At 47.9% G+C, this 27,526-nt stretch overlaps 1 protein-coding gene across 4 annotated transcripts in view; it reads right to left on the reverse strand.

Annotated features, from left to right (window-relative positions):
* LOC138581040 (sulfotransferase 1 family member D1-like) overlaps window positions 1-27,526 on the reverse strand; it is a 289,076-nt gene that overhangs the window by 50,842 nt on the left and 210,708 nt on the right. The window contains exon 8 of one of the 4 annotated variants that reach the window (XM_069652068.1): window positions 1,030-1,141. The exons of the other annotated variants lie outside the window; for them this stretch is intronic. Coding sequence (XP_069508169.1) covers window positions 1,131-1,141 — 11 coding nt within the window. The 3' untranslated portion in view covers window positions 1,030-1,130. Of the gene's footprint in view, window positions 1-1,029; window positions 1,142-27,526 lie in introns of those variants that run through there. 4 annotated transcript variants of the gene reach the window in all.

A 27,526-nucleotide genomic window follows, 5' to 3' on the forward strand; every position in this document is an offset into this window, starting at 1 on the left:
ACTTTTTACCAAAAAGCAAGGCACAGGTAGAATTCACTTTTAACTGGAATGCAAGGTACAGCTAGAATTGACTTTTAACTGGAATGCAAGGCACATCTAGAATTGAAATTAATAATTAGGGTTAGATGCAAGCAATGTGTGTAAAAGCAAAGTAGTTAGGAGTGTGAATATGGGAGACAAGCAGAGAGCGGGAAAAGTCAAGAGGGGGTAAGAGTGAGACCTGAGGGAGGGACCTAACCCATGGTTAAGGGGGGTGTGAATGTCATTGAAGTCCAGATGACTTTCAGGAGTGATGTAGCAGCATCAGGGAGGCTCATGCGCAGAGGTAAAGAAGAGTCTCAGGCAGCGTTCTGGTAGCAGACAGGAAGCAGACATGGGCCTCCGTTGTGGGCCTTTGTGTGTCTGGGCCAGGCCCTGCCTCCTGGTTGCTGTGATTGGCCTATCTAGGCCAAGGCAACCAATGGAAGGAGGAGTAGGGCCAGAACAGGCAGCTCACACACCAGTGAAAAATATTTAGGCCATCTTAGAAGGGCCAAGTCAAGTGAGGCACCAAATCATGCCCAAGTGATTAAAAATGAAAACCCAGTTAGTGGGCAGAAATCGGAGAAATTATTGCACTTTATGCAATCCTCCGACAGCAAGCAATGGGTAAAATGTTTTTTTCAGGATCAAGATGCTATAATCCACACTGTGCGCACTGTAAATTCCAGGCTTACCAGCAGATGAGCACTGGTCCTAAAGATTCTTAAAGGCAGGGAGAGAAATGCCGGAGCAAGGGCAGCAGGGCTCTGTGTGCTGTATAAAGGCAGGCAGAATTTCACTCACATTTTGTCTCAATCCTCTGAACCTGTGTGCCACCAACAATCTGAATGAAGGTATATTCCCAAGAGGGGAATAGGAGTACATAGAGTAAATCAATTGAAAGTTAAATGTAACAACATAGTAATTCAAAATAAGATACAATTGAGCAACAAAGTAGTTCACAGTATCCGTTTAACGTCAAAGTCTATTAATCAGTTCAAAAGAGAGTTGGTTGTCCAATCAGGATTTATTTTTAAAGAGCAAATGCCCAACGCGTTTCGAGAAAAAATGTTCTCTTCATCAGGGGCTGTTGTTGTTCGTTGTGTCAATCACAGTAACTCTAGAGAAATATATACAAAATAATAATAATTTCAGTTTACATGATAATAACATAGACTAATTGTACAGAGACAGTAAATTATCCAATCATCATATGCATTTTTAAAGCAGGAAGTGGCTCACCCACTATAAGAGTCCACAATCTAGTTATAAAGCAACAAGGAGCTAGAGTTAGTATCATTTTAGCAGTGTCATCATTCTATCAGACAATTGTAATTTATAAAAAGAACAGTTACAAATACCCCTAGGTGTATCAAGTGTAAAGGTGTAAAGGACATACCGTATGTTACATTAAAGGATGAACTGGGTCAAGTTGTTGCATAAGTGTGTCATCCCAACAAGGTGTAGCTGTCTGAATCCCCTATAGTGTAACAAAAAGAGGCAAAGATTGCTAATGGAGCATTGTGGTTTGGAGTGGGTAGGGGTAGGAGAAAAATCTGTGGACTTACTTAGTTAAACCGAAATCGCTAGCATCTGATATATACTTATGTAATTGTATCAGTCGCTCTATTTGTAACTGACTTAACAGACGTGTATAAAGTGTTGACATTGGCGACGTCATGCGTTCTACGGTGCGCTGCAGCGTAATGACGTCACAACAATGACGTATATATTAGCCGCCATTTTTTAACGGTGGTTTAGTGCGACTACTGGTTTCCGCTGCACTTACCTGGCTTACCTGCCCTACTATGACCACAGTAAGTTATTCTAGAACAGGGCTTCGCTACTTTCACTCAACTCTGACGTATATTCCTGAAACTTTAGACTGACTTAATCGTTCTATTTGTAACGAGTGGCGCCTTCATTTTGTAGGAACCGCGTACAGATTGATATTACTGCCTTCCATTGACATCAATATGACACCTGAACCTTTCTGAGCTTCAGATGCTAGCGATTTCGGTTTAACTAAGTAAGTCCACAGATTTTTCTCCTACCCCTACCCACTCCAAACCACAATGCTCCATTAGCAATCTTTGCCTCTTTTTGTTACACTATAGGGGATTCAGACAGCTACACCTTGTTGGGATGACACACTTATGCAACAACTTGACCCAGTTCATCCTTTAATGTAACATACGGTATGTCCTTTACACCTTTACACTTGATACACCTAGGGGTATTTGTAACTGTTCTTTTTATAAATTACAATTGTCTGATAGAATGATGACACTGCTAAAATGATACTAACTCTAGCTCCTTGTTGCTTTATAACTAGATTGTGGACTCTTATAGTGGGTGAGCCACTTCCTGCTTTAAAAATGCATATGATGATTGGATAATTTACTGTCTCTGTACAATTAGTCTATGTTATTATCATGTAAACTGAAATTATTATTATTTTGTATATATTTCTCTAGAGTTACTGTGATTGACACAACGAACAACAACAGCCCCTGATGAAGAGAACATTTTTTCTCGAAACGCGTTGGGCATTTGCTCTTTAAAAATAAATCCTGATTGGACAATCAACTCTCTTTTGAACTGATTAATAGACTTTGACGTTAAACGGATACTGTGAACTACTTTGTTGCTCAATTGTATCTTATTTTGAATTACTATGTTGTTACATTTAACTTTCAATTGATTTACTCTATGTACTCCTATTCCCCTCTTGGGAATATACCTTCATTCAGCTTGTTTAAGCGATTAATAGAGTGCAGGGGACGGGAGTTCCCTATTAGGGTTCTTTTTTGGTCTTTGTGTAATTGTACAACCCATATGCCAGGGTTGATATTTTTTCTCCCCTGCACCTTGAATTTTTCTTAAATAGATTCCTCTATTCCATAATAGAGCACCATATGTGTACTTAAATCCGATACATTCTGAGTGTCAGGTGTTTACCCTCCAGTTTGCCACCAACAATCTCTCAAGTCAATTCTCTCACTGTTATGTCTCATTACGGCTGCTGGTGATGGTGGCGCCGTGGCCGGCTTCGATACGCTGGTGCTTCATTGTATTCCAACATGGCTGCCAGGAAGCGCTGGTCCGATAGAGCGAGTCTGGCCGCTCCGGCTGATGGGTGGACTCCGCCCACATGTGGTCATGTGACGTATTATATGCTGCCTGTTCCTGTGCCCCAGCGCGTCGCTACTCTTTTACCTGACACTCCGTAAGTTTTGCTTCCTAGGAAAACTTGCTACCTGTTATCTGTGCTCCTTCTGAACTTACTCTTCTCTCCTGTTACAGATCTGCCATTTCGGCGGTTACGTCCACTCCTGGTCCTCACACTTTCACTCTGCCCTGTCCTGCCTGCCCGCACTGCGTCTCAAACACTAAAGTCAATCCTCAGCTTACCTTCATTCTTCATTTAAGGGAACTTAATATCATGGTAGGGATACTCTCGGCGTCTTCATCCGTATCATCCTTGACCGTACTGAAGTACTAACCCCTCTGTCTCGGCAGGGCCTTCGCGAAAGGAGCTTCGCCCCTTCCATCGACATCCACACGCTCTGTGTAGGAGCGCTGACATTCTACAATGCTTGTAGCTCAGTAACTTTACTGGGAAGGGAGAATATATTATATCAGAATCAGGGAAACTCCAACTTCTTTCTCTTCTTCTGCCTTTATAGAGAACACACGATTCCGTGGAAAAGTATCCCGGTCCACAAACGTCTCTGCTACAGACTGATTAAGGACTTGAATATATATAGCCTCAGGTGCAATTAATTTCCTCTCTCAATATTCTGTGTCCTTTCCTCTCTAATTCACTACTTACCCTTTCCCTTATCTCCGACAGACAGTAGCATCACCTTGGCATTGAAAGGGTCCAGTCAAGTAATTTAAAGAAGATCAAAGAGCTACACTGCCTTTGCTCTCAAATCCGGGACAGGGTTTTTTCCCCCAGAGGGTTTCCCTGGAGATTTTGATCCTCTCCGATCCCTGTCCTAGTCAGGCGGAGGGTTGTAAAGTTCACAGGGGGGTCTTCCTGTTATCAAGGAATTGCCATCTGCTCAGGTTAGTGGCTAACTGCATGCTATTTAAACCTAACTTGTCACAGATAGCGACGCCCAGCATAGCAGAAGCCATGGGACAGCAGATGCAGCTCATGGCTGACATGCAATCCTTGTCTCATGAGGTACAAAATCTCAAACAGGAAAATACCCATCTCAGACAACAGATACCACGAGCCAATCCTGAATTACCTCCCTCCTCATTACCCACCGGCAAGTATGACGGTAGTCCGCACAAATTTAAAGAGTTTTTGGATAGTTGTACTGTGCAGTTCACATTTAAGATTAAGTACTTCCCTATGGACAAAGACAAGGTAGGGTTTCTTGTTTCACATCTTACGGGTGCAGCCCTGGCATGGGCAACCCCTTTAGTGATTGCGGGTAATGCTATTCTAGACTCTTATCCAGAGTTTGTCAACAGCCTCAAATCGATGTTTAGTCGACAGGAAATCTCTATCTCATCTCAAGAAAGACTCCTTGATCTAAGACAAGGCAACCAAGGCCTCATGACTTACGTCACAAGATTTAAACAACTGTCTTCTGAAACTGCATGGCCAGACGATTCCTTGTTGACTTTGTTCCATAGAGGGTTGACTGAGGAATTAAAAGACAAGGTTTCTAGCGTCCCCAGACCAGAATGTACTCTCCAACGAGTAGGTAATTCCAGACAGACAGCTGCAGGGTTGATAAGCCTGGTAATGGCAAAAGGACCGATAAACCGTGGAAGGAGTTTCTTCTTGCCTGGTATCTTCAGATTCTTAGCTGATAACCATACTTTCATCCCAACCTGGTATACCGGTGCAGAGGTTCTCTTGGCATCTGCGTATCGTTTGGTATTCTGTTGGGCACGGTGCAGTTGTTGTCGGATTCGAGTATGCAATACCGACATGTCCCGCAATTTACAAGTGGATGCTGGATTGTCAGGATCCAATGGAATGGATCTAGGATGTTGACCATACAAGGCAAAAAACGAAGTCATACCAATAGAGAGAATTATTATGCATAAACTCCGCTGACGGTAACATGGAAAACCAGTTAGACTGATACTGCAAGCATAGGCACCGTAATTACTGCTCCATGGTACTGTTTGTTCTTTCCGTTTGTCCATCTGTTTGGGGATGGAACGAGCTGGACATTCTTTCATCTTTTAACAGAGCAGAAGTAAGTGCCTTCCAGAAATGGGAGGAAAACTGGGAACCTCTGTCTGTAATGATGATAGTCGGTAGACCAAAGAAACAAAACACATGTCGCAGAAAAAGGTCTGCTAGTACAGCAGCAGTGGGCAAACCCTTACAGGGTATGAAAAGTGCAAGTTTGGTAAAGTAATCCACCACAACCCATATTGTGTTAAAGCCTTGTTCTAACGGCAACTCAACCACAAAATCCATGGAAATCATGTACCAAGGTTTATGTGGTATCGGTAGTTTTTGCATTAATCCCATGGGTTTACCGGGTTGATTCTTGCACTGGGCACATACAGAACATGAGTTGACATAATCAATCACGTCTCTAGACATGGAAGGCCACCAACACCATCGTTGTAATAGTTTGACAGTCTTCTTTTGACCTGGATGAGCCACCATTATCGAATCATGTCCCCAATGCATGGCTCTGGAGCAAGTATTCTCAGTAGGTAGATACAGGACCCCTTGCATAAATGGTAGACCTTTCTGGGCATCTAATTTCAATGTATTTACATCCTGCGGATGCTGAGATACCCACTCCTGTAGTTCATGTTTTAATGAAGACTGAGCAGTACAACTGCAAACTACATGCTTTGCCACCAAAGGATGTGGTTCTGGCTTGGATTTGTCCTTACCGAGACTTGATAAGGCGTCAGCCTTGAATACTTCACGTGAAGGGCGGTAAGTTATCCGGAAGTCAAACTGGGTAAAGAATGCATGCCATCTAGCTTGGCGTGCTGTTAGACATACCATTGTTTTGAAGGCTTGTAGATTACGATGATCAGAATATATAGTCACAGGATGTTTAGCTCCCAATAGGTGGTGATGCCACTCCTGTAGTGCGTCTTTGATCGCTAGGAGTTCTCGTTCCGTGACTGTATAATTGCGTTCGTATGGGTTAAGTTTACGAGAAAAAAAAGCAACAGGGTGCTCCTCATTACTGTCTGGACAGATTTGTGAAAGAATGGCCCCAACTGCAACATTAGAAGCATCCCCCCTTACGTAAAATGGAAGATTTATGTCCGGATGTTGTAAAACTGGGGCGGTAGTGAAAGCCTCCTTTAATGCATCAAATGAACTCTGTGCTTCCTTGTTCCAGGCAAAGGACAGTTTGGAACTGGGAGCTACCGTCTGAGAGAAAGACTTAATAAAGCGACGGTAGAAATGAGCAAATCCTAAAAAGGATTGCAATGCTTTGGTATTGTTGGGAATTGGCCAGTCCAGAATGGCCTTGACTTTGGAGCTACTCATACGTACTCCCGTGCTTGTGATGTCATAACCAAGAAACTCAACCTCTTGAGTGTGAAAAACACACTTTTCAGCTTTCACAAACAACTTGTGCTCCCGTAGTCTTTGTAGCACTTGAGTGACATGACATATATGCTCCTGGTATGAAGAGGAGTATATGAGGATATCATCCAAGTAAATGACAATAAAGTGGTCCAGGATGTCCCGAAATATGTCCTTCATAAAAAACTGAAAGGTAGCAGGGGCATTACATAAGCCGAACGGCATGACAAGATACTCATAGAGTCCATATCGGGTCTTGGAAGCCGTCTTCCATTCGTCTCCTTCGCGAATGCGCACCAAATTGTACGCCCCTCGGAGATCTAATTTTGTATAAATGACTGATGAACCCAATTGATCTAACAATACACTGATTAGTGGTAACGAATATTGGTTTTTTACCGTTATCTCGTTGATGGCTCTGTAGTCAATACAAGGTCTAAGATCTCCCTTCCTTTTAGGGACAAAATACAAAGGAGAGGCCGCTGGGGACTGTGAAGGACGAATGAACCCCACCTTAAGAACCTTATCAATGTATTCTTTGAGGACTGCATCTTCCTGTTGAGTTAAGGAATAAACCCGTCCTGTTGGTACCTTAGATCCAGGTAGCAGTTCTATTGGACAATACGATGGGGTGGTAGATGTTCAGCCATACCTTTGTCAAATACATCGGCAAAAGCGTTGCATTCCTGAGGTACTTGGATGTCAGGTGAAGACACCGCTCCTATAGTTAAAACCGTGTCAAGCAAAGAAGCAACAGATGAATCCCTGATCAGTTCCAAATCTTTAAAGTAATTTTCATTGCAACATGATGAAGGATATTGTATTTGTCCTGTTGTCCAATCAATTAAGGGATTGTGTAGAGTTAGCCAAGAAATATACCCAGAATCAATTTGTACTGGGGTGCTGAAATAACATCAAAAACCACTTCCTCCATATGTCTGTTGCTTTGAACCACGGTAATCGGAATGGTTTCTTTAGTGACCAAACCTGACGCGAGAATAGAACCGTGGACAGTATTGACTGTTTCTGGAACTTTCTTAGTCACCGTAGGTATAGCAGCTGTTTGCAGGAATGAAAGATCAATGTAATTGTTAGTAGCCCCTGAATCAATCATTGCCTGAGTTTGAATTGTAGAACTGTGGAAGCGTAGTTCCACTGAGATAGCGATGGGAGCAGAAGGAGTATTTTGACTGGAGCCCATTTTGAAACTCGGCACAGGGACTCCTACTGAGGCCGAGTCTTCGCGTTTCCCGGTGCCTATTTGGCTTTTTTGGGCAAGAAACCAATAAATGGTCTGCAGAACCACAATACATGCAGAGATTATTCTTTCGTCTGTTTTCCGATTCTGTATTTGAAAGACGGCCTCGGATGGCCCCTATCTGCATGGGTTCAGGATCACTGGGAGCCGCCACTGGAGGATCGGAACGCACCATAGGTGGTAGAAAGGGTTTCTTTTCTCCTTTACGGGCATTTCTGCGAGCATCAATTTGTAAAATAAGGTCCAGGAGTTCTGTAAACCCTGCAGGTACCAACGGAACAGTGGAAAGGGCATCTTTAAGATCCTCTGACACGCCTTTGTAAAAGACTGCCGCTTTATTCTTCTCAGGCCAACTGGTTTCAGCTGTTAACTGATTGAATCTGGCCAAATAGGCCAACAGGGGTTGTGTTCCTTGCTGAAGACTCAACAATTCCAGGTCATTGGCTTGTGTAGCATATCGCATGTCGAAAAACGTGCTCATCGCTTCCAATAAAGCATCACAGTCATATAATAACGGACTGTTGTTTTCTAACAGCGGATTGGCCCACGCCGCAGCTGTGCCACCCAAGTATGATAGGACTAACGCTGCTTTGGTAGTTAAATCGGTAAATGAGCTAGGCCGACACAAAAAATGTAACCTGCACTGGTTAACGAATGTACGATATGCTTTAGGTTCACCAGGGAATCTCTTGGGAGGAGCAAGGGAAAATTGTGTGGGCATCAGCACCTTTACTGATTCCCATGGAGGTAGTAATGACCCTGAACCGGAAGCTATGGCTGCCGGGATATCACCTCCCTGATTTGGGGAAGAGCTCATTGCGTCTTGTAGAACATCCATGCGGTGACGCAAAGTATCCTGGGCAGTAATCATCTCATTACGTAGATCAGCTATTAACCGTGTAAGGGCTTCCGAGGGGTCTACGACCTCCATTGCTACAGCTTCTGATTCTGACATGCTGCCCTCAATTCAACTAGAACAAGGTATATACCAAAAAGAATACGGGTGGAGTTAACATTGAAGGATACAATATGGATCCGAATTCTTTCTTCTTAACCTTCACTGAAGAATCCTCAACGAAGAATCCTTTCCATTGATTACACACACTGCCCGATAAAAAACACGGCCAGAGTGAGGAATCAATTGAAAGGATGAATAACTATGCACATTCTCCAATCTGTGTACATAGAAGCATAAGGTAAGCAATAAGAATTTTCAGCTGTACTCCTGTAATCCCACTAATGCTACACTAACCTGTAGGAGTAGTTTGTCGAGTTGAGTTGAGCTCAGATGTTCCAAATGAATCCAAAACACCAACACAACGAAAAGGAAGGGGTAAGTTAGTAGGAAACTAATCCCGAATGGAACGAGGGCCGAACTAGAGTCGGGTAGGTGCACTCTGGATAGCGTCCTTTAGTTCGGTGCACTAAACATAACACATCATAATCCTGGTATCTCCAGCAGGGTGTAAATGGAAGAGTCTTTGGTTGGCAGAACGTAGATCACCTTTGATTAATATTGAAAAACAAATAGTCCTGGCATCTCCAGAAGTTCAAACAGAAAATCTTTCTCTAGTTTGTAGTGTGTTATTCACCCTTGATGCTTAAATTGGAAAATAATTAATCCCAACTGGGACACAGTACTTATGAGTCTCAGTAAGTGAAAGTTCGTGGACACAGAACTAAACAAGATGCTGTAAATACTCCCGTAGCTCCGAGAAGGTTATAAGCGAATGACAACACACAGCAGTGGACATGTGCTAGAAGTATACCTTACGGCAGGACCCATCCATGACTAGTATGGAAGGACTCGGATGATGATACAGTAAGGCGAAACACCTCTGCGGGGAACAGAAATCGGCTTTGTGAAGCTGCCACGAGGTGCAGCAATTTTATTTTATTTATTTTTATTTATTTATTTGTATAGCGCTGCAGCCCGCAGGCATCAGAGCGCTTCACAAAAAGACAGACTAGAGTATAGAAACGGGACGGGCCAAAGGCCACATGTAACAGACATATGGAACAGAGTTGGGCTAGCTGGCTAACGGAAGTAGGGATCTTATTTAAAGAGAAGTGTCTTGAGGTGCTTCCTGAAGAGTAGATGGTTAGTTTCCAATCTCAGCACAGGAGGGAGTTTATTCCATATGAGGACTGCCTTGGTCGTGAATGCCCTACCTAATCCTTTAGCTTTTTTAGTAGGAATAACTCGCAGGAGGCCACATTTGTTAGACCTCAAGTTACAATCTGATTAGTACTACACAAATTGCTTTTTTAGGTAAATCGGTGCTTTTCCATATAAGCATCGGTGTACTAGGGTAATGGCTTTAAATGTGATGCGATCCTCGATCGCCAGCCAATGTAAGTCCTTTCTGTCTTTTGTGATGTGTTCTCTCTTGGGTTTATTGGTGATTGTTCTAACTGCGTTATTTTGCACCACTTGGCATTATTTTAAACACTTACTGCTTGCGCCTAGGAGTAAGGAATTTCCGTAATCCAACCGGGAAAGAATTGTGGCTCTTGCTATTGTAGTACTGTTTTGTGGGCTCAGCAGGGGTCTAATTTTTTTCAATAGTTTCTGATAATATTGACAATTCCTTTTGAAGTAGGCAGTGTGGGCTTCTGCTCCCAAGGATGCCTGAAGATAGACGCCTAGTGTTTTAACTTTTTCTGCTATAGCTATCTGTGTCTCTTTGATCTTGAATTCGGTGTATTGTGGACTAGGTTTTTGCCTAGCATAAGGAGAACCGAAGATCATAAGTTCCGTCTTGGAGGCATTTAAGCACATCCAATTGTCCTTCATCCAACTCTTGATGATATTATAGATTCTCGAGAGTTTTTCGCTGTCCTGTTCGTAGTTACCATTAAGTTCGAACACTAATTGGGTGTCGTCGGCAAAGTTGGTGAAAAATATACCGATTTGGGACAGAAGTGAGCAATCGGCTTTGATGCTCAAGTCTCAGGAATATAAGTGTGGAAATTGGTTCAGAATCCAGATATTGAAGCACAACAATTCCGTATAGACTTAGGAGCGGAAAAAGCTTTAAGAAGCTTAGGGCTGAAGGACGCGGTCCGAATGAAATCAAACCACCAGCAGGAAACAAAGTTGCACCAATTAGAAGTGCGGGGCGCTTAGAGAAAAGGACGTAAATATGTGCCAAAGGCACGTGACTGGTGAGCAGGAATGCAATGCCGTTTAGCGGGAGTTTGGAAAATAGACTCCACCTGTTATACACTGGTCTTGCTGCCGTTCTGAAAGCATTTGGACTTCTGCTACCATATGCAACAGGTGAGTGAGGCATGACACCACATTGGAGCATCAAGACTTTTGTCAGGAGCTTTCACAAGCTCTCCCGGGAAGGAGGTTTCTACTTCTATGACCGAAGGGTACTGATTCCTTCAAAGGAACTACAGAAGGATGTCATGCACATGTGTCATGATTCTCGTGCAGCCAGTCATTGGGGAGTAAACACCACCCTTGACCTTGTCCAGAGACATTTCTGGTGGCCATCCCTACCGACGGATGTACGGGATTATGGTTCGGCTTGTTCAACATGTCTCCAGTCCAAAACTTCACGTCATTTTCCTCTTGGCTTGCTCACACACATGTCCCTCCCCAGGAGGCCTTGGCAAGTTATCTCAACCGACTTCATTGTGGACTTACCCCCTTCAAACAGTCACACAGCCATCATGGTTACTTTAGAATATTTCTCCAAAATGGTCCATTTTTCTTCTCTCCCTGGGGTTCCATCTGCAGCTCAAATGTCACAAGTTTTCATTTCGGAATTTTTTTCCCGTCATGGGTTACCAGATACTATTGTTTCTGACAGAGGTCCACAGTACACCTCAAACGTTTGGAAAATATTGTGCGTCCTTCTTCACATTCAATGATCTTTAAGTTATGGGTTCCATCCGCAGACCAGGCTATCTGCAGTGTTTTGTCTTGGCTACCCAAGATGACTGGGTTGAACTGTTGCCCCTTGCTGAATTCACTTATAATAATGCTACCCACTCCAAATTGCGAACCAGCCCTTTCTTCTGCACCTATGAATACCATCCATCCTTCCTCCCTGAAGTTGTTCCCTCATCCACCCGTTTTCCGAGTGTCGATGCCTTGGTCGCTGATATTCATCATGGCCATCAGGTGGCTCTTCGGGCCTTACAAGATACCCAGGACCGTGCCAAACTTTACCCCAACAGGAGAAGACCCGCACCTGCTCTAGTTGTTGGGAACTTGGTTTGGCTGTCTTCGACCTCGTTATCTAGTTCCCTCCAAATTTTCTCAAAGGTACTTTTGCCCGTTTCAGATCCTGCAATTGGTTGGTGAGACGTCTATTCATCTTCAACTTCCTCTGTCTTGGTCCAGAAGTCATCCGGTTTTTCACCTGTCTCAGATCAAGTTGGATGTCCCGGATCGGTTCTTGAGGAGTCCCTCTGTGTGCCCTCCCTTTGTTGTCACTCCCTGGGGTGACAAATTCGAGGTCTCAGGGATTTGTGATACCCTGTACTTTAGGGGCCGGTTGCAGTTCCTTGTGGACAGGAGGGGTTACTCACTGGCTGAACGTTCTTGGGAGCCTGCTTCTGGGGCTTATACCCCTCGCTTCTCCTAGGGGTGGAGAAGCGAGGGAGGATCACCGTGGTGGGGGGTCCTTGAGGATTGGGAGGAGGAAATCCACAGGTGAGACAGGGTATCCCCCTTTCCCTTACGAGAACCATCCTCACCCTCCCCCTACCTTCATGGGCTGTTGCAAAACATCTCCCCTCATCCAACCCACTATAGTACTGGGGCGAGGAAGAAGTCTTCAGAGTGTTGTAAAGGTCAGGAAAGTCTCAAGTGCCCCAATAATTGCAATCAGGCAATTACAATTTTGAACTCTCACCTGCAACCTGTCAAGTGGTTGCAGGTGTATGAAAAGGGAAGAGAGCAGCAGCAAAGAGACAAGGAGTGAATTCTGTATGAGAGAAGGCAGCAGAGGTGGGTCTGGCAGGAGAGCCAGGACGCTGGCAGATGACCCCAAGAAACTGTGGAGTCAAGGGCCAGGCGGATCACGAGAAGGCCACAGGTGTGGGAGCCTCATTGGTAACAGGTACGCAGCCAGAGCTGCGGACAGAGAAGAAAGCAGCAAAGTGACCGACAGCAGCTGCTGAGAAAAAGCTGCCAGCAGAATATGGAGAGAAACTGAAGCGCGAGCGGGACTCGCGGTCGAAGCAAAACGTGTCGGCAGAGGCAAAACCGAAAGCACAGCTGCCTGGAGGAGACACCAGGGACCGGTAAGTGAAGAAGGAAGATCACTCGAATCGTGGCGCTTCTGTGGGCTGGGGGGAAACCGAAATAGATGCTGAATGAATGAAAATTATGTGCAAGATTAAATGAACCCAAAGCAACAGGTTGAGAGAAAAATAAGCACAATATAACATGCAAAAGGCAGAGTAAAAGATCACAGACATTGAATACCGAACTAAATTAAAGCTTTTGGCAAAGCTATGATCTGATAACAAGTGTGTGTGAAATTCCTATACTGCCTATTTGAAAGCAAAGCACGAGCTGTATGAAACACAGAAGAAAGCAAGAACGGAAGATTGCAAGGGAGCATAAAAGCAAGGTGGTGAATGAACAAAACCACCACAAGGTGAACTATTTGCAAGAATACATTGTGACAAAGGTAAAGATTGACAAAGGAAAGAACACATTGTAGCACAGCCAAAAGACTGACAAGAAGAAGCCAAGTGAGTGTGAACATCACACAGGTACAGATACAGAAGTCAACAGTCGCTTGGTTTGCCGCATTTCTTGGTGCTAGATCAGCGAGAATAGCAATGGGTGGATTCCAAGCCCTTTCAGAGATATTATCCTATGGCATCCCTCAGGGTGCCTACCTCTCGCCTCTATTATTCAATATATACATGTGCTTCCTTTTTGACTAGCTGGACAGTGTTGGCATCAGATATACCAACTATTCCGATGACACCCAATTGGTTTTTGAGCTCTTGGGTGATTTGGACATGGACTCCATTCTCATTAATGATATATACAATGTGATTAAGGAATGGATGTCGGCAAATTCGTTGGCACTGAACAAAGAAAAAAAGGAGGTGGTGATTGTTGGCTACAGTCAGAGAATAAAAAAGTTAGACCCAAGGTATAGCCACTTTGCTATATCCGATTGTGTTATCCCAGTAAGTCCCTTTGTCAAAACAATGGGTGGCATCTTACAGTCTGGGTTTACAATGAAGTAACCATGTTAGTCATGTCAAGACATCCTGTGCCTATGTTAATAAGGTGCTTAGACAAATTAAACCATACTCATCTTCTGATCACCTATCTTCTCTGGCTACAGCACTTGTTAACTCTCGGCTTGACTATTGTAATAGTATCCTTGCTGGCACATCCAAACATAATCTGAAAATCCTTGAAACTGGCCTGAACGGGGCAGTAAGCTGTTTGCAATCTGGGCCTATGGCACCACATCTTAGACTCAAGGAAAGCTCTGCATTTGCTCCCTGTCAACCAATGCATCACTCATAGAACACTTACTTTGACGTACAAATGCATGGCTGACAAGGCTCCTTGGTACCTCAAGATCTGGTTGTCTAAGACAACTGCGGGCGTACTCTTCGCTCCAGTAAGGCTAATACACTTTTGTACCTAGACACAATCTAAACAATTTTGGTGGCACCTGTTTTCAAGTGTATGCTTCAATTTTATGGAACTCTCTTCCCCCTCAAATTGGGACTCTTCCTTGCCTCTCTAGCTTCAGGACAGCATTAAAAAAAACGCCTTTTTAATTCCAACTATACATTTTTTCTTCCCTTTTCTGCATGCTCCCTGGCTCGCTCTTTCTTCTTCCTTTTGACCAAGCTTTGTGCCTCATCACGAGTTGGGCGGTATTAGCCCTACCGCCAAACCCCACTATTAGCGCCGGATCACGGGTTTGGCGGTAATGGAATCCCCCATTCCCCACTGAGCCCATTGGCCATTGGGGAATGCCCCATTCCCCATTGGGCTCAATGGGGAATTTTCGCGCTCTTACCGCCAGCGGATTTCCAGCCGGCGGTAATAGCGCACATTTTTGGCGGATTTCCCCCCAGCTCAGAGCTGCCTGCACGTCCTCCTCCTGCTGGGGTTCAGTTGTTGGGGTGGACACCCCTGTTGGACCTCCGACTCCCGACTGTGGCAGGGATGTGTCCTCCACCAGCCTGGCCGATGGGTCAGGGGCAGCTCCACAGGGTTCCCAGGTGATACATGGGCAGGAAGATGGCATGATTATGATAAAGGAGGACAACTGGTGCATAGGGGGTTCAGTTGAGGAGTGGGTCGGTAGAAGCTCCAGCACACTGATGAACCCAGAACTGGTGACCCGTCCTAGTAGGTCGACGCGGTCTGCGAGGCATCCAAAATGACGTGAATTGTCCTCACGAGAACCCTGCACGTCATTCCGAATGCCACGCACATGCAACGCCACCCCAGCCAGGACAGGCTCAACACGGTCCCGGATTGCCGCGTCCGCAGGGAGAGGAAGGCCAGAAGTTGTGCGCGCATCCCCTCCCTGAGAAAGGGTCTGGAGGAAGGCATCCCTGCTGGTGCCGGATGATGCAGTCACAGGATCAGGGACAGGATTACACACAGGCACCTTCACGGCCACCTGTGCTGCCTCCTGTCCCTGCCCCTGGACTGCACCACCAGCACCAGTGGAATCCCCCCTCCAGACCCCATGCGTGGGCCTTCCACAGCCTCCACCTCAACCAAAGCCCCCACCAACCTGGATGACTCCGTGCCATCTTCTCCATAGGCCCCTGTGGGGTCTCAGCTGCCGCTTCGGCTGCCGAGGAGTCCACCTCCGACCTCCGCCATCCATACATATACAACAGCATGAGCATCCAAAGAATAGCCTGACGTCACATGCAACAGGGGGAGTGCCGAACACATGCACACACGCCACCAGACATACATGCATCTGTACATCTACCCCACCTGTCGCAGTGAAATCATCAGCATCCATGTCACAACTGCTAATCAGCCTTCTTCATGTCGCCGTCACATGCATCCATGGTGTAACACAGTGGCACACGTGTCTCATACACACACACGCACATGTACATTATGCACATACATGAAGGTGGAACCAGCATCCATGTGTCACACCACAACCAGGCCACAGTACATACACAGAAATGTAAACATGTGTGCACCCACACATGCATTTGGGCACCATGCATTTCAACACATACACCATTGATGTGCCTCTCACATGACTGGACTCACATGCGGCAGGCTCATGTCCCTGTACATACACATCCATACATGGTCCTACCAAGGCATATGTCCAACCTGCACACTCCTGGCACACCTCAACATGCACAGCTTCCAATCAGTACGCATGTACACTTACCGCTCGACTCCGGACGGGTCTGCCTCTCAAGGACCTGGAGGTGGAGCGCTGAGCGTATACGTTCCAGGACCCTCCTCTGGTTGTTGGTAAGGCAGACCCGGCACCCCTCAGCATCCGCTGCCTTCAAGAGGCACCAGGCCTTGCTGAGGGTCCTGGACCTGAAGTCCTCCCAGAGCTTCCAGACGTGTTGAATGTCGCGGGCTGCCACCCCCTCCACGTTGATGGCAGCCACGATGTCCATCCAGATCCTCTTCCATCCTTCATTGTCGGCGCGTGAACTTCCAAAGAGGGCATCATAATGCCCAAGGACTTGCTCCACCAGGATGCCAACTTCATTGGCAGAGAAGCTGGCAGCTTTCTGCCTCTCTGCTGGGGGGTGGCCACTGGTGCCAGATGGCGTTGGGTCGGACATGGCAACCCCCGAGGCAGGTATGGGTGGGCAACTGGGTCCTGGGGCTGGGCTGTGGAGTGATTGAATCCCAGTCGGGAGTCTTCTGTTCCAGCAGGGGTGGTCACAGCAACTGGACCCCTGCAGATGGCTTACGTGCAGGCACCAAATAGCAGGGCACATGGCCAGCAGGAAGTCAGGCAGCAGCAGATGGCAGGTGGGAGCATGCTCGGGGCTCTGGGGGGGCAGGAAAATGGCCATCTGGGCAGGAGCGTGGTCTTCTGTGTGTTGTCGCGTGGCCAGCTTGATACGGAGTGACTTGGCACATGAAAAAATAGCACGTCAGCGTGTAATACAAGGAATGGCCCTTAGCGCATAAGCACGTATGTGACATAACACGCGCGGGTGTTCCCCTCATCACGGGTGCATAGTGATTCAGCACGTGAGAAAACAGCACGTCCGCGTGTGAAAGCGTGTAATCCAAGGAAAGGCCCTAAGCGCGTAAGAGAAGTGACGCGTGTGGGAGTTTCCCTCAGCATGGGTTAAAGGTGAGCGGGGCCAGCAATTCGCTGTACGTGCCTTTCGTGGAGACCGATGTGTGTGTTGCTACTTTGTGTTGTTTTCGCGTGCCATCACAACTTCACAGCGGATCAAGGACGTACCTCTTCTTTTGGCGGGGGTATTGGCTATGCGTGTTTTTCATTTTCACGCTAGTCAGACGGTGAGTCGCGCACGCTATTTTTCCCACTGCGGACCCCCCTGCGTATCGTGTACCATTTTCGAGGTCATAGTAGCCTGCGTGTCCCATGGGTTTTTCGTGTTCCCGGGTACCACCTTCATCACCGGGGTCACATACAGCCTTGCAGGTGCAGGGGTGCTGTTAACATCTTGTATCCCACCCCCTTCACCCCAGTTGCCCAGGGCAATTGGCGTGTACAAATCCCATTGGCACTACTACATCTGTGCTGGCACTACTCCATCTGTGCCATGGCTGGGAGGCCACAAAAGGTGAGGGGCGCCTCAGCTGGGCGTACTCCACGTGGCGGGCATGGTCAGGGACGTGGCCAGGGTGACCAGGGAGTAGGGGGACTCCAGGGTGTCCAGGGTGGCTGCAGAGGGGAAGAGGCAGGGGTGCACCACTTCGGCACGATGTTGTGCCACGTGTTGGTGCAGTAATGCCACCACCCCCTGCGGCTCCCGGAGATGCATCTGGCACTGGCGCCCATGTGACCCGGCAGTCCGTTTCATTGACTGCCACGGGCCCAAGGGTAGTGGTAGCTGCAGGTGCAGCTGTGGACACCTCCACCCAAGCTCAGGGTCTGCCAGCGCAGGCTGCATTGGCACTTGAAGAGTCCATGGAAGATTTCCAGGAGGTCAGGAGGCACACCGTAGGTGCACGCAGGGCTGCCCTGACTGAGACACTTGTCCCTGGGGCAGTAATGTCATCTGCTGCCCCGACCAGCCGGGATTTGGCAAGTGCATGGGCAGATGCAGCCGACACGACCCCGGTTGTGAGTCTACCATCCAGGACAGTCCCGGTCAATGACCCTGGCACAGCTGATGTTGCTGCGCAGGGTCCATTCCAGGGCACCCAGCAGCCACTGACGCAAGTCAGGGCTTCCGTCCTTGTTCCACCTGCCACTCTCTCGGTTCAATCCACCGGCGCCACAGCCCATACTGATCAGTGCGGCATTTGCCAGCCAGGGTCCGGACCAGCATCCAAGAGGAGGAAGGTTGCACCTGCAGTACAGGCTGGGACCCCAGACACAGCTACGGCCTCCAGCACATTGAGGAAGAAGCCTTTCTGCGTGCAGGAACTGGACTTCCTTGTGGACTACGTGCGGGACCACAACCGTGATATACTAGTGGGGCCGAATTGTCAAACCACGGCCGCCCATCGTAATACCCACCGGAAGTAAGTTGCAGATCATGTGAGTGCATTCGGCCATGAGGTGCGCACAGTCCAATAGTACAAAAAGCGTTTGAATGACCTCAAATGCAGTACTAAGGCAAAGCGTGCCTCTAATTATAACATGACTCTGGTGACGGGCAGTGGATCACCACCTGAGGAGGAAGACCTCACTTCGCACGAGTCAGTCGCTGCAGAGTTCATACCAGCAGAAATGGTTGAAGGACTGGGAGAGATGCTGGACTTTGATGCCCCGTCCAGTGAGTGTTGTTGCGTGTTTGTCGAGGACATGTGTGGTTTGCTTGTGTGATGTGTTGTGCTTGACTGCCACTACATGTCATGTGTGCATGGTTCCCATGTGCAAGTCATGCAATGCTTCAATGAAGCGTGCCTGCTGTGCAGGATGCTGGACATGTAGAGCAGACGGGGACTGTCCTCATGGCCACACTTGCACCCTACTCACATGCTACTCACCCGGCTGCCCCAACGGTCCATGTTCCAACTCACTGCCCCTTCTGATATGTAGCCTGGGGTGTCTTTCCTCTCAGCACTGGGACTATGTCATTGCATGACTGATGTGCATGTGTCTTCGGCCTGCATGCGGGTACTCCACGTAGGCATGCTCCCTTGCCCCTCCACCCCCCCTGAACCACAATTTCACCATGGCACTGGTGTGCATCATGTTGGCGTACTACAATGGCCTGTTCAAGGCTCCTGTGTACATGCAAACATCCACGAGCCAACCTGCCTGACACATGCAGTGGGGTACATCCCCTGTCCTTGATGCAGGGTCTCACTTGGACTGTGCAGATGGCAGATGCTCCGCAGGGACATGAGTGCCCATTCATGCTCCATGTGCATCCGATGCATACCCCTATGTGTCCTTGACAGGGTGATCATATAGTACGTGTCCAGGCTGACCTACATTTCATGGCATTTGATCATCATTTCCATGCCCACTCTGGCTCAGGCCAGCATCACACACAGGTTTAGGGTGTCACAGTCTGTGTGGGGCACAGGCCTCACCTTGTTTCTGGCCCACTGGCTCTGTTCAACAGGTGTAGTGTCTTCTGCACACATGGGTGTACTACTGAGGGTTCATCATGTGTCCTGCTTACTGTCCCATCATCATCTGCTGTGTTGTCAGTTGACTCAGATGATGCAATTGACGCTAGTAAACATTGTCTGGCAATACACAGGTCACTGGTCACCCTTTCGCTGCCATGCAATGCCTCCCTGCATTTTCACTTAGGGGTTGTGGGGGGTTTGCCTGTAGCCATGCAACCATTTGCATGCACATTGCACGTGATGCCTGAACTTGCCCTTGCACTGACTACACATGTATTGGTAGACTTCCTAATGTACTTGTTCATGTAGATAGTGGGTCAAGTACACATGTTCTGCACTGCATCAACCCACTTCTGAGCCGGGTTACACCCTTCTACATGACCTTCTCTGTGATGTATGTGACGGGCACAGGTGCATCCTGTGGCACATGTACTCAGTGTTAGGACTACCTAGTGGTTGTTTAGATGAGTTTATTGGTCAATGAGCGGCCTATTACAACTGGCATAGGGCACTGATTGGATGTAGCCTGCCAATTGGGTTGTGATGACTGTGGAGCATCCTTCACGTGTGTATGTGTGCACTTCCACATACATCAAAGCAAGCAGCGTTATAGCTGCTTGCTTTGGTGTATTGGATGCTGGTCATGTTCACAATACAGGTGTACGGGGAAATGGGTGTTTTTGAACGCTTTCACATGTACATATGCAAGCAGCTTCAACATTGTGTGGTGCAACATTGCGAGTACTCACTTATGTGTATGTGAAAGTGTCCATTTACACATGTGTCTTCCACAGCTTTATTGTTGACTGACTAATATCTAGTTGATAGACGTTTATGCTGGTGAGATTTCTGCATTGCGCACGTTATGTGGAACTGGCATGATCCCAAAGGTTCATTGTTGTGCAGTATGTGTAGCCCAGGCCCACTTAGCTACTATGGTGGGTCCTGGGCGTGTAGATTTCCACAGGGAATTATGTAATAGTGCACATTCATAGCCCAATGGGCTCAATCAGGCCCAGAGGGGTGTTGTGGAGGCACCATGTCCTGCAGTTCGGACGGTACTGGGGGTTATGGTCCCTCATGCCTGTTTGCAGGCCCTTGCTTTGCTTGGGACATTCACCATATCTACATGGCCCATGCCACCCGGTACGGGCTGAGCTGCAGATGGATGGAGCTATGTTGCTGATGATGCATTAGTGATGCATGTCTACATGCATTTTACCTGTATCATTGTGTGTTTCCAATCACTTGCAGCAGTGGTCAATTAGCAGTTGTGAAATGCTTATGGTGTGTTGCATCTCTTAGTTTCCATCTGTCTTGTATGCCTGTGACATGTGCCTGACAGATGTGGTGTCTAATGGAGTTCATATACTACAATTTGTACTTGTGTAGGCTTGGCTATTTAGACACATCAATTAATGCTTTAGGGATGTGTTTGCATATGAAGGCCACTGGATGCATGGCGGGTTCTCATTTGTGTGTGACATGTCTGCTTCATGTGTTGGCTGTCTATGTGATGTCTATGTGTGTGTTATGTGCTTCTGACATGTGTTCTAATGTTTCTTTTTCTCCACTTTGCAGATGATGATACAAGGGAGCCAGAGGATGGTGTTGTCATGCCAGACACAGGGTTGCTATCACACCAGCAACCCAGCACAAGTGGGGGTCATGGGGTGGTAGGCCACGAGAACCCACTTGTGTTTAAGACCATCTTGTCTACGGCTGGCAATGAGTCCAGTTCAGATGATCACTCTGACGACAATGTCGAGTTGGATGTGCATCAGGTCCATTCGTCAGGGGTGAGTGATTCTGATGTGGACGCTCCTCTGTCCGCAACACCTGAACTGAGGGGCCAGACGGTGGTGGGACCTCCGCCTGTGGTGAATCGGGACGCAGGGTCACCCCCCACACCAGTTGCTGATGTGCCTGGGGCATCACGTCACCAGGGGAATGTAGTCCTGCAGCCGTGGGCGGTGCCAACCCAACAAGGACATCGCCTCCTTGGGCCCCGCAGGTGTCAAGCCCAGCAACGCGGTGGCCGCGTGCCACTGGGGTATACTGAGTGGGAGCAAGCCATGGTTGCCAATTCAGAACACCAGGGGGCAGCAATTGATAACATCGCTGAGAGCATGGAAAATGTGGCCCAATCCTTGCTACCCCCTGCTAGGCAGGTGGAATTCCAGCAGCGGGCGGCACAGATCACGGCCCACTCGCTCAGGCTGGGCATGGCCGCCTCAAACAGGGCACACCGGGCTGAAATGGTGTCTTTCTTTGCGTCAAGCACTTGCTGCTCACACACAGGCACACATGGAGGCCTCGAGGGCTGAGTATGATTCCCTCAAATCTACTCTGGGTGTGCTCTTGATGTCCCAGAGGAAGAAGTCAGAGGAGTGGTTGGAGCAGCTAGAGAGTACCATCTCGGCTGAGCTATGTGTTTGCCGGGAGGTACACCAGTTGTCCAGCCAGGCCATGCAGGAAGAACTCTGTGTTACACATGCTACCTTGCAAGAGGAAGCACACGTATCACGCGAGGTTCTACATGCTGACCTAGTGTCATCGCCGCACAGAACCAGGCTCACCCATCCCGCAGACTTGCTGCCGACGAGGGGCAAGCTGCGCCTAGCTGTGGTCAGGGTACTGTGCCATGTCAACCTTTTCAGCCAGAGGTTGATTTGGACGACGAGATATCTCCCACACAGATCGAGCTGTGCAGGCGTTGAGCCCATGGAGGTTTTTTTTGTTTCAACATCATCGCAAACGGGTGTTGAGGTGCACCCTGTACCACTCCCCTCCTGGGTGCCCTCCCCCCGGGTCATATGTGGCCATTTTTGCTTTTTCTTTTTAGTTTAGTTAGTTAATATGGTTTTTGATAGTTAGTTTAATTAGGTAATGTAGGTTTTTTATAGTTAGTTTAATTAGTTAATATAGTTTAAAATTGCTTGTCTATTGTGCATTCATGTGACGGTGTGGTGCTTTGTAGCTTTTGAAAGCATCCACTGTCTGTTCCAGCTGGGCCCTTCAAGCTTGTCTCGTGTATGTGTTTGCAGCTTGGGGTCCTGACTCACATAGGCCACTCCTGCTTCCATTATCCACGGGCTTGCAAGGATGGTTCGGTGTTACAGTCATTTACACAAGGGCTTTGGACTGTCGTCATATCTGTGGCCTGTCTGCTGCTGTACTACTTGTGTTAACACCCCTAGTGGGGATTGTGGGGGTTTTATCCACGGTATGTCTGTAATCAATTTGGGTGGGTTCATGATTGATGTGTCCATTAATTGATCTAGATTGTGATGTATGTTATTTTCTTTCCTGGATATGTGCTTGATACACTTCATGCTGTAAACAGTAGCCTGCACCCTTTGCCTGTCAAAGTCACACTGATGGTAGGAGGAGTTGTGATGTAGGTCCCTAACATGGCCCAGTGACAAACAGCATGAAGACACACACACATGGAACTTTCCAGCATTATTTATATGTTTTATGCCCTTTCTGCAGGAGAATGAGCATCCACACCACCTTTGCCAGCAGACACAGGGCAAAGTACTACAGAAACCTTGCCACATTCGGTGGTGCAGACGTGCGCATGTGTGCGCAAGCAGTAGCACAGGGCATGTGCTCAGACGTCCAACAGAAGCAGATGTGTTTCCAGGAGCTCCAAGCAAGGTGAGCAGCAAAAGGGGGCCACACCGCACCGAACCTTCCACCAGGCCACTTGCACATGCATGCTAAGTAGCGCCACTGATGGGGTGCTTGGACAGATATTGTTGTCGAAGCGCACAGTACAGCTGAGATGCATTGGGGGACAAATGGCAAGTTGCTTTACAAGTTGTCAGGGGCACACACAGGGGCCGTCGCACATATCCTCCGGTCCCCCCTGCTCCATAGAAGCAGAGGTATTAGCGCAGTAGCGTTCCTAGCAAGATACTTATACAGCGCTCAGGGACACCCAGCGAGGCACAGACTTGTGTGCAGTGCATATCATTTGCATGTGCAAATAGCCACTTGCACTGCATATTGTGATCCACGGCTGGCAGAACACGACTGAAGTCGCACCTCGCTATACGCGTCTAGCAGCTCACCCAGGGACCATTCTATCATGTGTGATTCTTGACGCATTGGTCTTCCATTTACCACGCGCCCACGTGCGCCGGCCTTACTGCATTAACAATGTATGAACCATCACGGGGGCAAGCTAACGTATACGTACATAGCACCAGACAAGAGTGTTTGTTTGTGTAGAAGTCACTCACTTTGGGGCATGAATGGTGTTGTGTGTGTGTTGTAAACACACACAGATTAGTGACTCACACTCTCTTTGCAGCATTGAACTGATCCTGTTACCGGACCTGAGAGTGCGCAGGCAGGAGGCCAGCACTCACCCCAGAGATAAGTCTCTCTTTGTCTTGCCTTTGACTCATTTAGTACAATGTGCATGTAGAACATAGTTTCTCTGATTGAGTATGTGTTATTGTCAATAGTGGTATTTTGTATTTTGCCTACTTTCCCGTGCCAATCCAACTCTCCTCTCCTGCCCCTCTTTCCGGTTATCCTGAATACCAATGCCTGTCCAACCAACGGATCCCTGACCCTCTTTCCCCACGGGGTCTCGGAGGCCAGTGTAAGTTTTACCTTGCAGGCGCCCAGACCACGGAGGGGGTGGTTGGTTCGTGCCACTCCTGCGCCAGGAGACCGGAGCTGTGAAACTACCCATCAGTTGTTGCATCCCCATTGGATGTTGTTTCCAGAAAAAGGTAACCATCCTGTTGAACCATTGTTTAACTGTGCTACCTTGGTAGTTGTATCATTCTGCTTGTACATTATTTTTCCACTTCAAGTAATCTACTGGAGACTCTTCCAGGGTTTTTTGGTGCCTAGAGCCTTTTTCCATGTGTTTGGGGTTTGGGTCCTTTGAGTTCTCTGCAATTTGGTATTTTTACCAGTCAAAGAGGCCTCTGAGGGGGCTGCGCTCTATTTACACGCAAGGTTGGACATGAAGACCAAGGGGTAGAGGGATCATGTAGCCAGGTAGAATAAAAGGGAGAAGGCTACATACCCCAGACACAGTTGTTCAGAAGGTCATGGTGATGTGTAAATGAGGGTGGGCCTTTTGTTGTTGGACAATAAGCCTGGCCTACAGGGTTTGGGCAATCTCTGACAATGTCATTGTGGGGTACTATTTACATGATGTGTTATGCTGGTCAATGGCTGTTCCTGTGTTGTATTTACTTTTCAGGTGTCAAGGGATTGTTGTGCTTTGACATGCTGGGGTGTACACATGGGCAGTGTTCACATGTGATGTGTACAGGACACTGAGGGTCGCTTGATTTAACATGCATATATTGAGTGCATGTCCCTACTGACACACACAGTTACACAATACTCCACCACCCGTACAACCACCCTTCAATGTCCACAGGTGCACACATTTTGCCTTCTCGGGCACGCTGTGTCCCTGCAGCGCATGATCAACTGCCATTTGGGGATCCTGTACATGGGTCAATAGGTTATTTTTTTCCTTTGTCCTTTTCATGTGGTGCTGAAGGTGTATCCCCAACACAATGGATGCTCACTGTGCTGTGTGCTGAGCAGTATGTAGCAGGAGAGACACACAGCACACAGGTTGGGGAGTAGCAATTTTGCCTTGCCTAATGTGCATGTGAACAGGCATTCAGTGCTGTGTTGAAGCTACCACTGGTGGAAGGCATTTGTGTATGACATGGAATGTGTGGGAAGTTGTTGGTCAGTCATTTCATCTGATTCCATGTCAGACGTCATTGTCTCGGGCCACTTTCCATTTCTCACATGTCACTCCGTATCTTATTGGTCATGTGTTTGGCTTTTGCTGTTGCATGCCATGTCATGGTGTGGCAGACAAGGGTGATGTGGTTTGGGAGGGTTTGAGTGACATACCAGGGATTGTCATGGCCTGTTTTGTGGGGGGGTGTGATACAAATCTTGCATGTGTTCCTTTTGATCACACGGGATTGGTTATGTTTAAGTAGCTAGGGATGCACACAATGTAGCACTTCCATGGAAACATCCTCAGGGTGGTAAGGTTGTGATAGTTGACTGTCTCTTTGTCATCATCGGTTGTCACCTGGTATGTGCCAGGCCTGTGTGCACTCTGCAGGGGTGGGTGTTTAGGTGAAAAATGTGGCCACAAGCTGGGTCCGGGCTGCCTCGCCACTTGCCCTTTCCCCTCCCATGGGCAGCGCCTGTGCGTGTGGTTGGGGGTGTGGAGACACCACCATGTCCACCGGTAAGCCCTGCCATGTTGCAACATTGTGCAGGGCACATGTTGCCACAATGATCCTGCACATTACTGGTGGTGTATATAGTAGCTGGCCGCCAGAGTGGTCAAGGGAGCGGAAGCGTGACTTGAGCACTCCGAATGTGCGCTCCACTATGGCCCTGGTTGCAATATGGGCAGTGTTGTTTCTTACCTGGGGTGGTGTGGTGGGGTTCCGGATTGGCGTCATCATGTGGTTGCTCAGAGGGTAGGCACTGTCCCCTGGGGAGGTGATAATGGTTGTGATTAGTTGGGTTTGTGTATTTGTCTGTGTGTGACATGCATGCATGTGCACAGGCATTTGTACTCACCTATGAGCCATGTGTCGCCATGCTTCCCAGCTTCCAGGGCCCGGCTTAGGGCGGACATTCTGTATATGAAACTGTCATGGGTTGAGCCAGAGTAGTTTGCATAGAAAGAGGTGATGATTCCCTTTGTATCGCATACAACCTCCATGTTGATGGAATGCCAGTGCTTGCGGTTTCGATAGATGTGCTCAGTAGCCCTAGGTGGAGGTAGGGCCACATGGCTGCAATCTATGGCACCGAGCACTTTGGGGAAGTGTGCCACCCTGTAGACGTCCTGGACCATGGCCTGCCTTTCTGCAAGTGTTCTGGGCACGTATATGTGCCTGCGGACTGAGGGGCATGCAGTCATGATTGCCAACACCTGGTGTAGGCAGCGTGACTGCGTGGCCTGTGAGACCCAGCGCACTATGCAGTTGTCTGCTGAAATGACCCAGTGGCCAAAAAATGCAGGACATTGAGCACCTTCTCCAAGGGGCTCAATGCTTGGGAGCACAGGGTGGGGGGTGTAAGGTCATCTTCCCACTCCCTGACAAGGTCTAGGATGATATGAGGTGGAAACCTATACCTGCCATAGACCTGGTCGTCAGGCATCCCAAAAAGGCTGGTTTAGGGCAAAAAAATGCGGGGCCTGGCTATTCTCCTCCTCCTGCGGTGTCCCACGCGATCAGCGCTGCGACAAATGGGGCATTCATCGTAGCTGGGAATACGTGTTTGTTGTTGAGTGCACTTTTATACTGTGCTCAGGGATGCTTCCGCCTGCCTTCGTGTGGCAGACGTGTTGACGCCTGTGCGCGTCTTTTAGCTTGCGCGGGTTTCCCGTATTTGATTCCATGAATACGTGTTGTTCGCATGCGTGCAGGCGTTCTGTGTATTTCCCTGCAGTACTTCCCCAGTTACGCCTTCTTTTTCACGCATTGTTCCGCATTCCGCGTGTTATGCCCCGTGTCCCGCCCCCTTTTTGGTGTGTGCGCCGATGTTGTACGCTATCGCTGTGTGCGTTGCGCACGGCGTTCGGGATGTTGGAATGACGTGTGCGCCCGTGTGCGCCACGCAAGGATTTGGCGCACATCCCGCAGTAAACACAGGCAGGCCCTTCCATGAATCGCACGCGTGTGCTTGCTTTTTCACGCTTGCGCCAGCTTGCGCCAAGATTTACGGCGCACATTTGTTCCATGAATCAGTCCCTCAATATACAGGTATGTGAAAGTCTCAATATTACGGGTTGCTTTACATAATGTACATTCTCTTTCAGCAAATGGGACTGATCTGCCACCAAGAATCCCAGGGGTTTCTTGATGATTCAAATGACATTTCATGAAGACTTTACAAGAGAATAGAGCTCAGTTAAGGCACCACC

This window comes from Ambystoma mexicanum, chromosome 3p, assembly GCF_040938575.1.
Source record: "Ambystoma mexicanum isolate Mex_15411 chromosome 3p, UKY_AmexF1_1, whole genome shotgun sequence".
Taxonomy (NCBI): Eukaryota; Metazoa; Chordata; class Amphibia; order Caudata; family Ambystomatidae; genus Ambystoma; species Ambystoma mexicanum.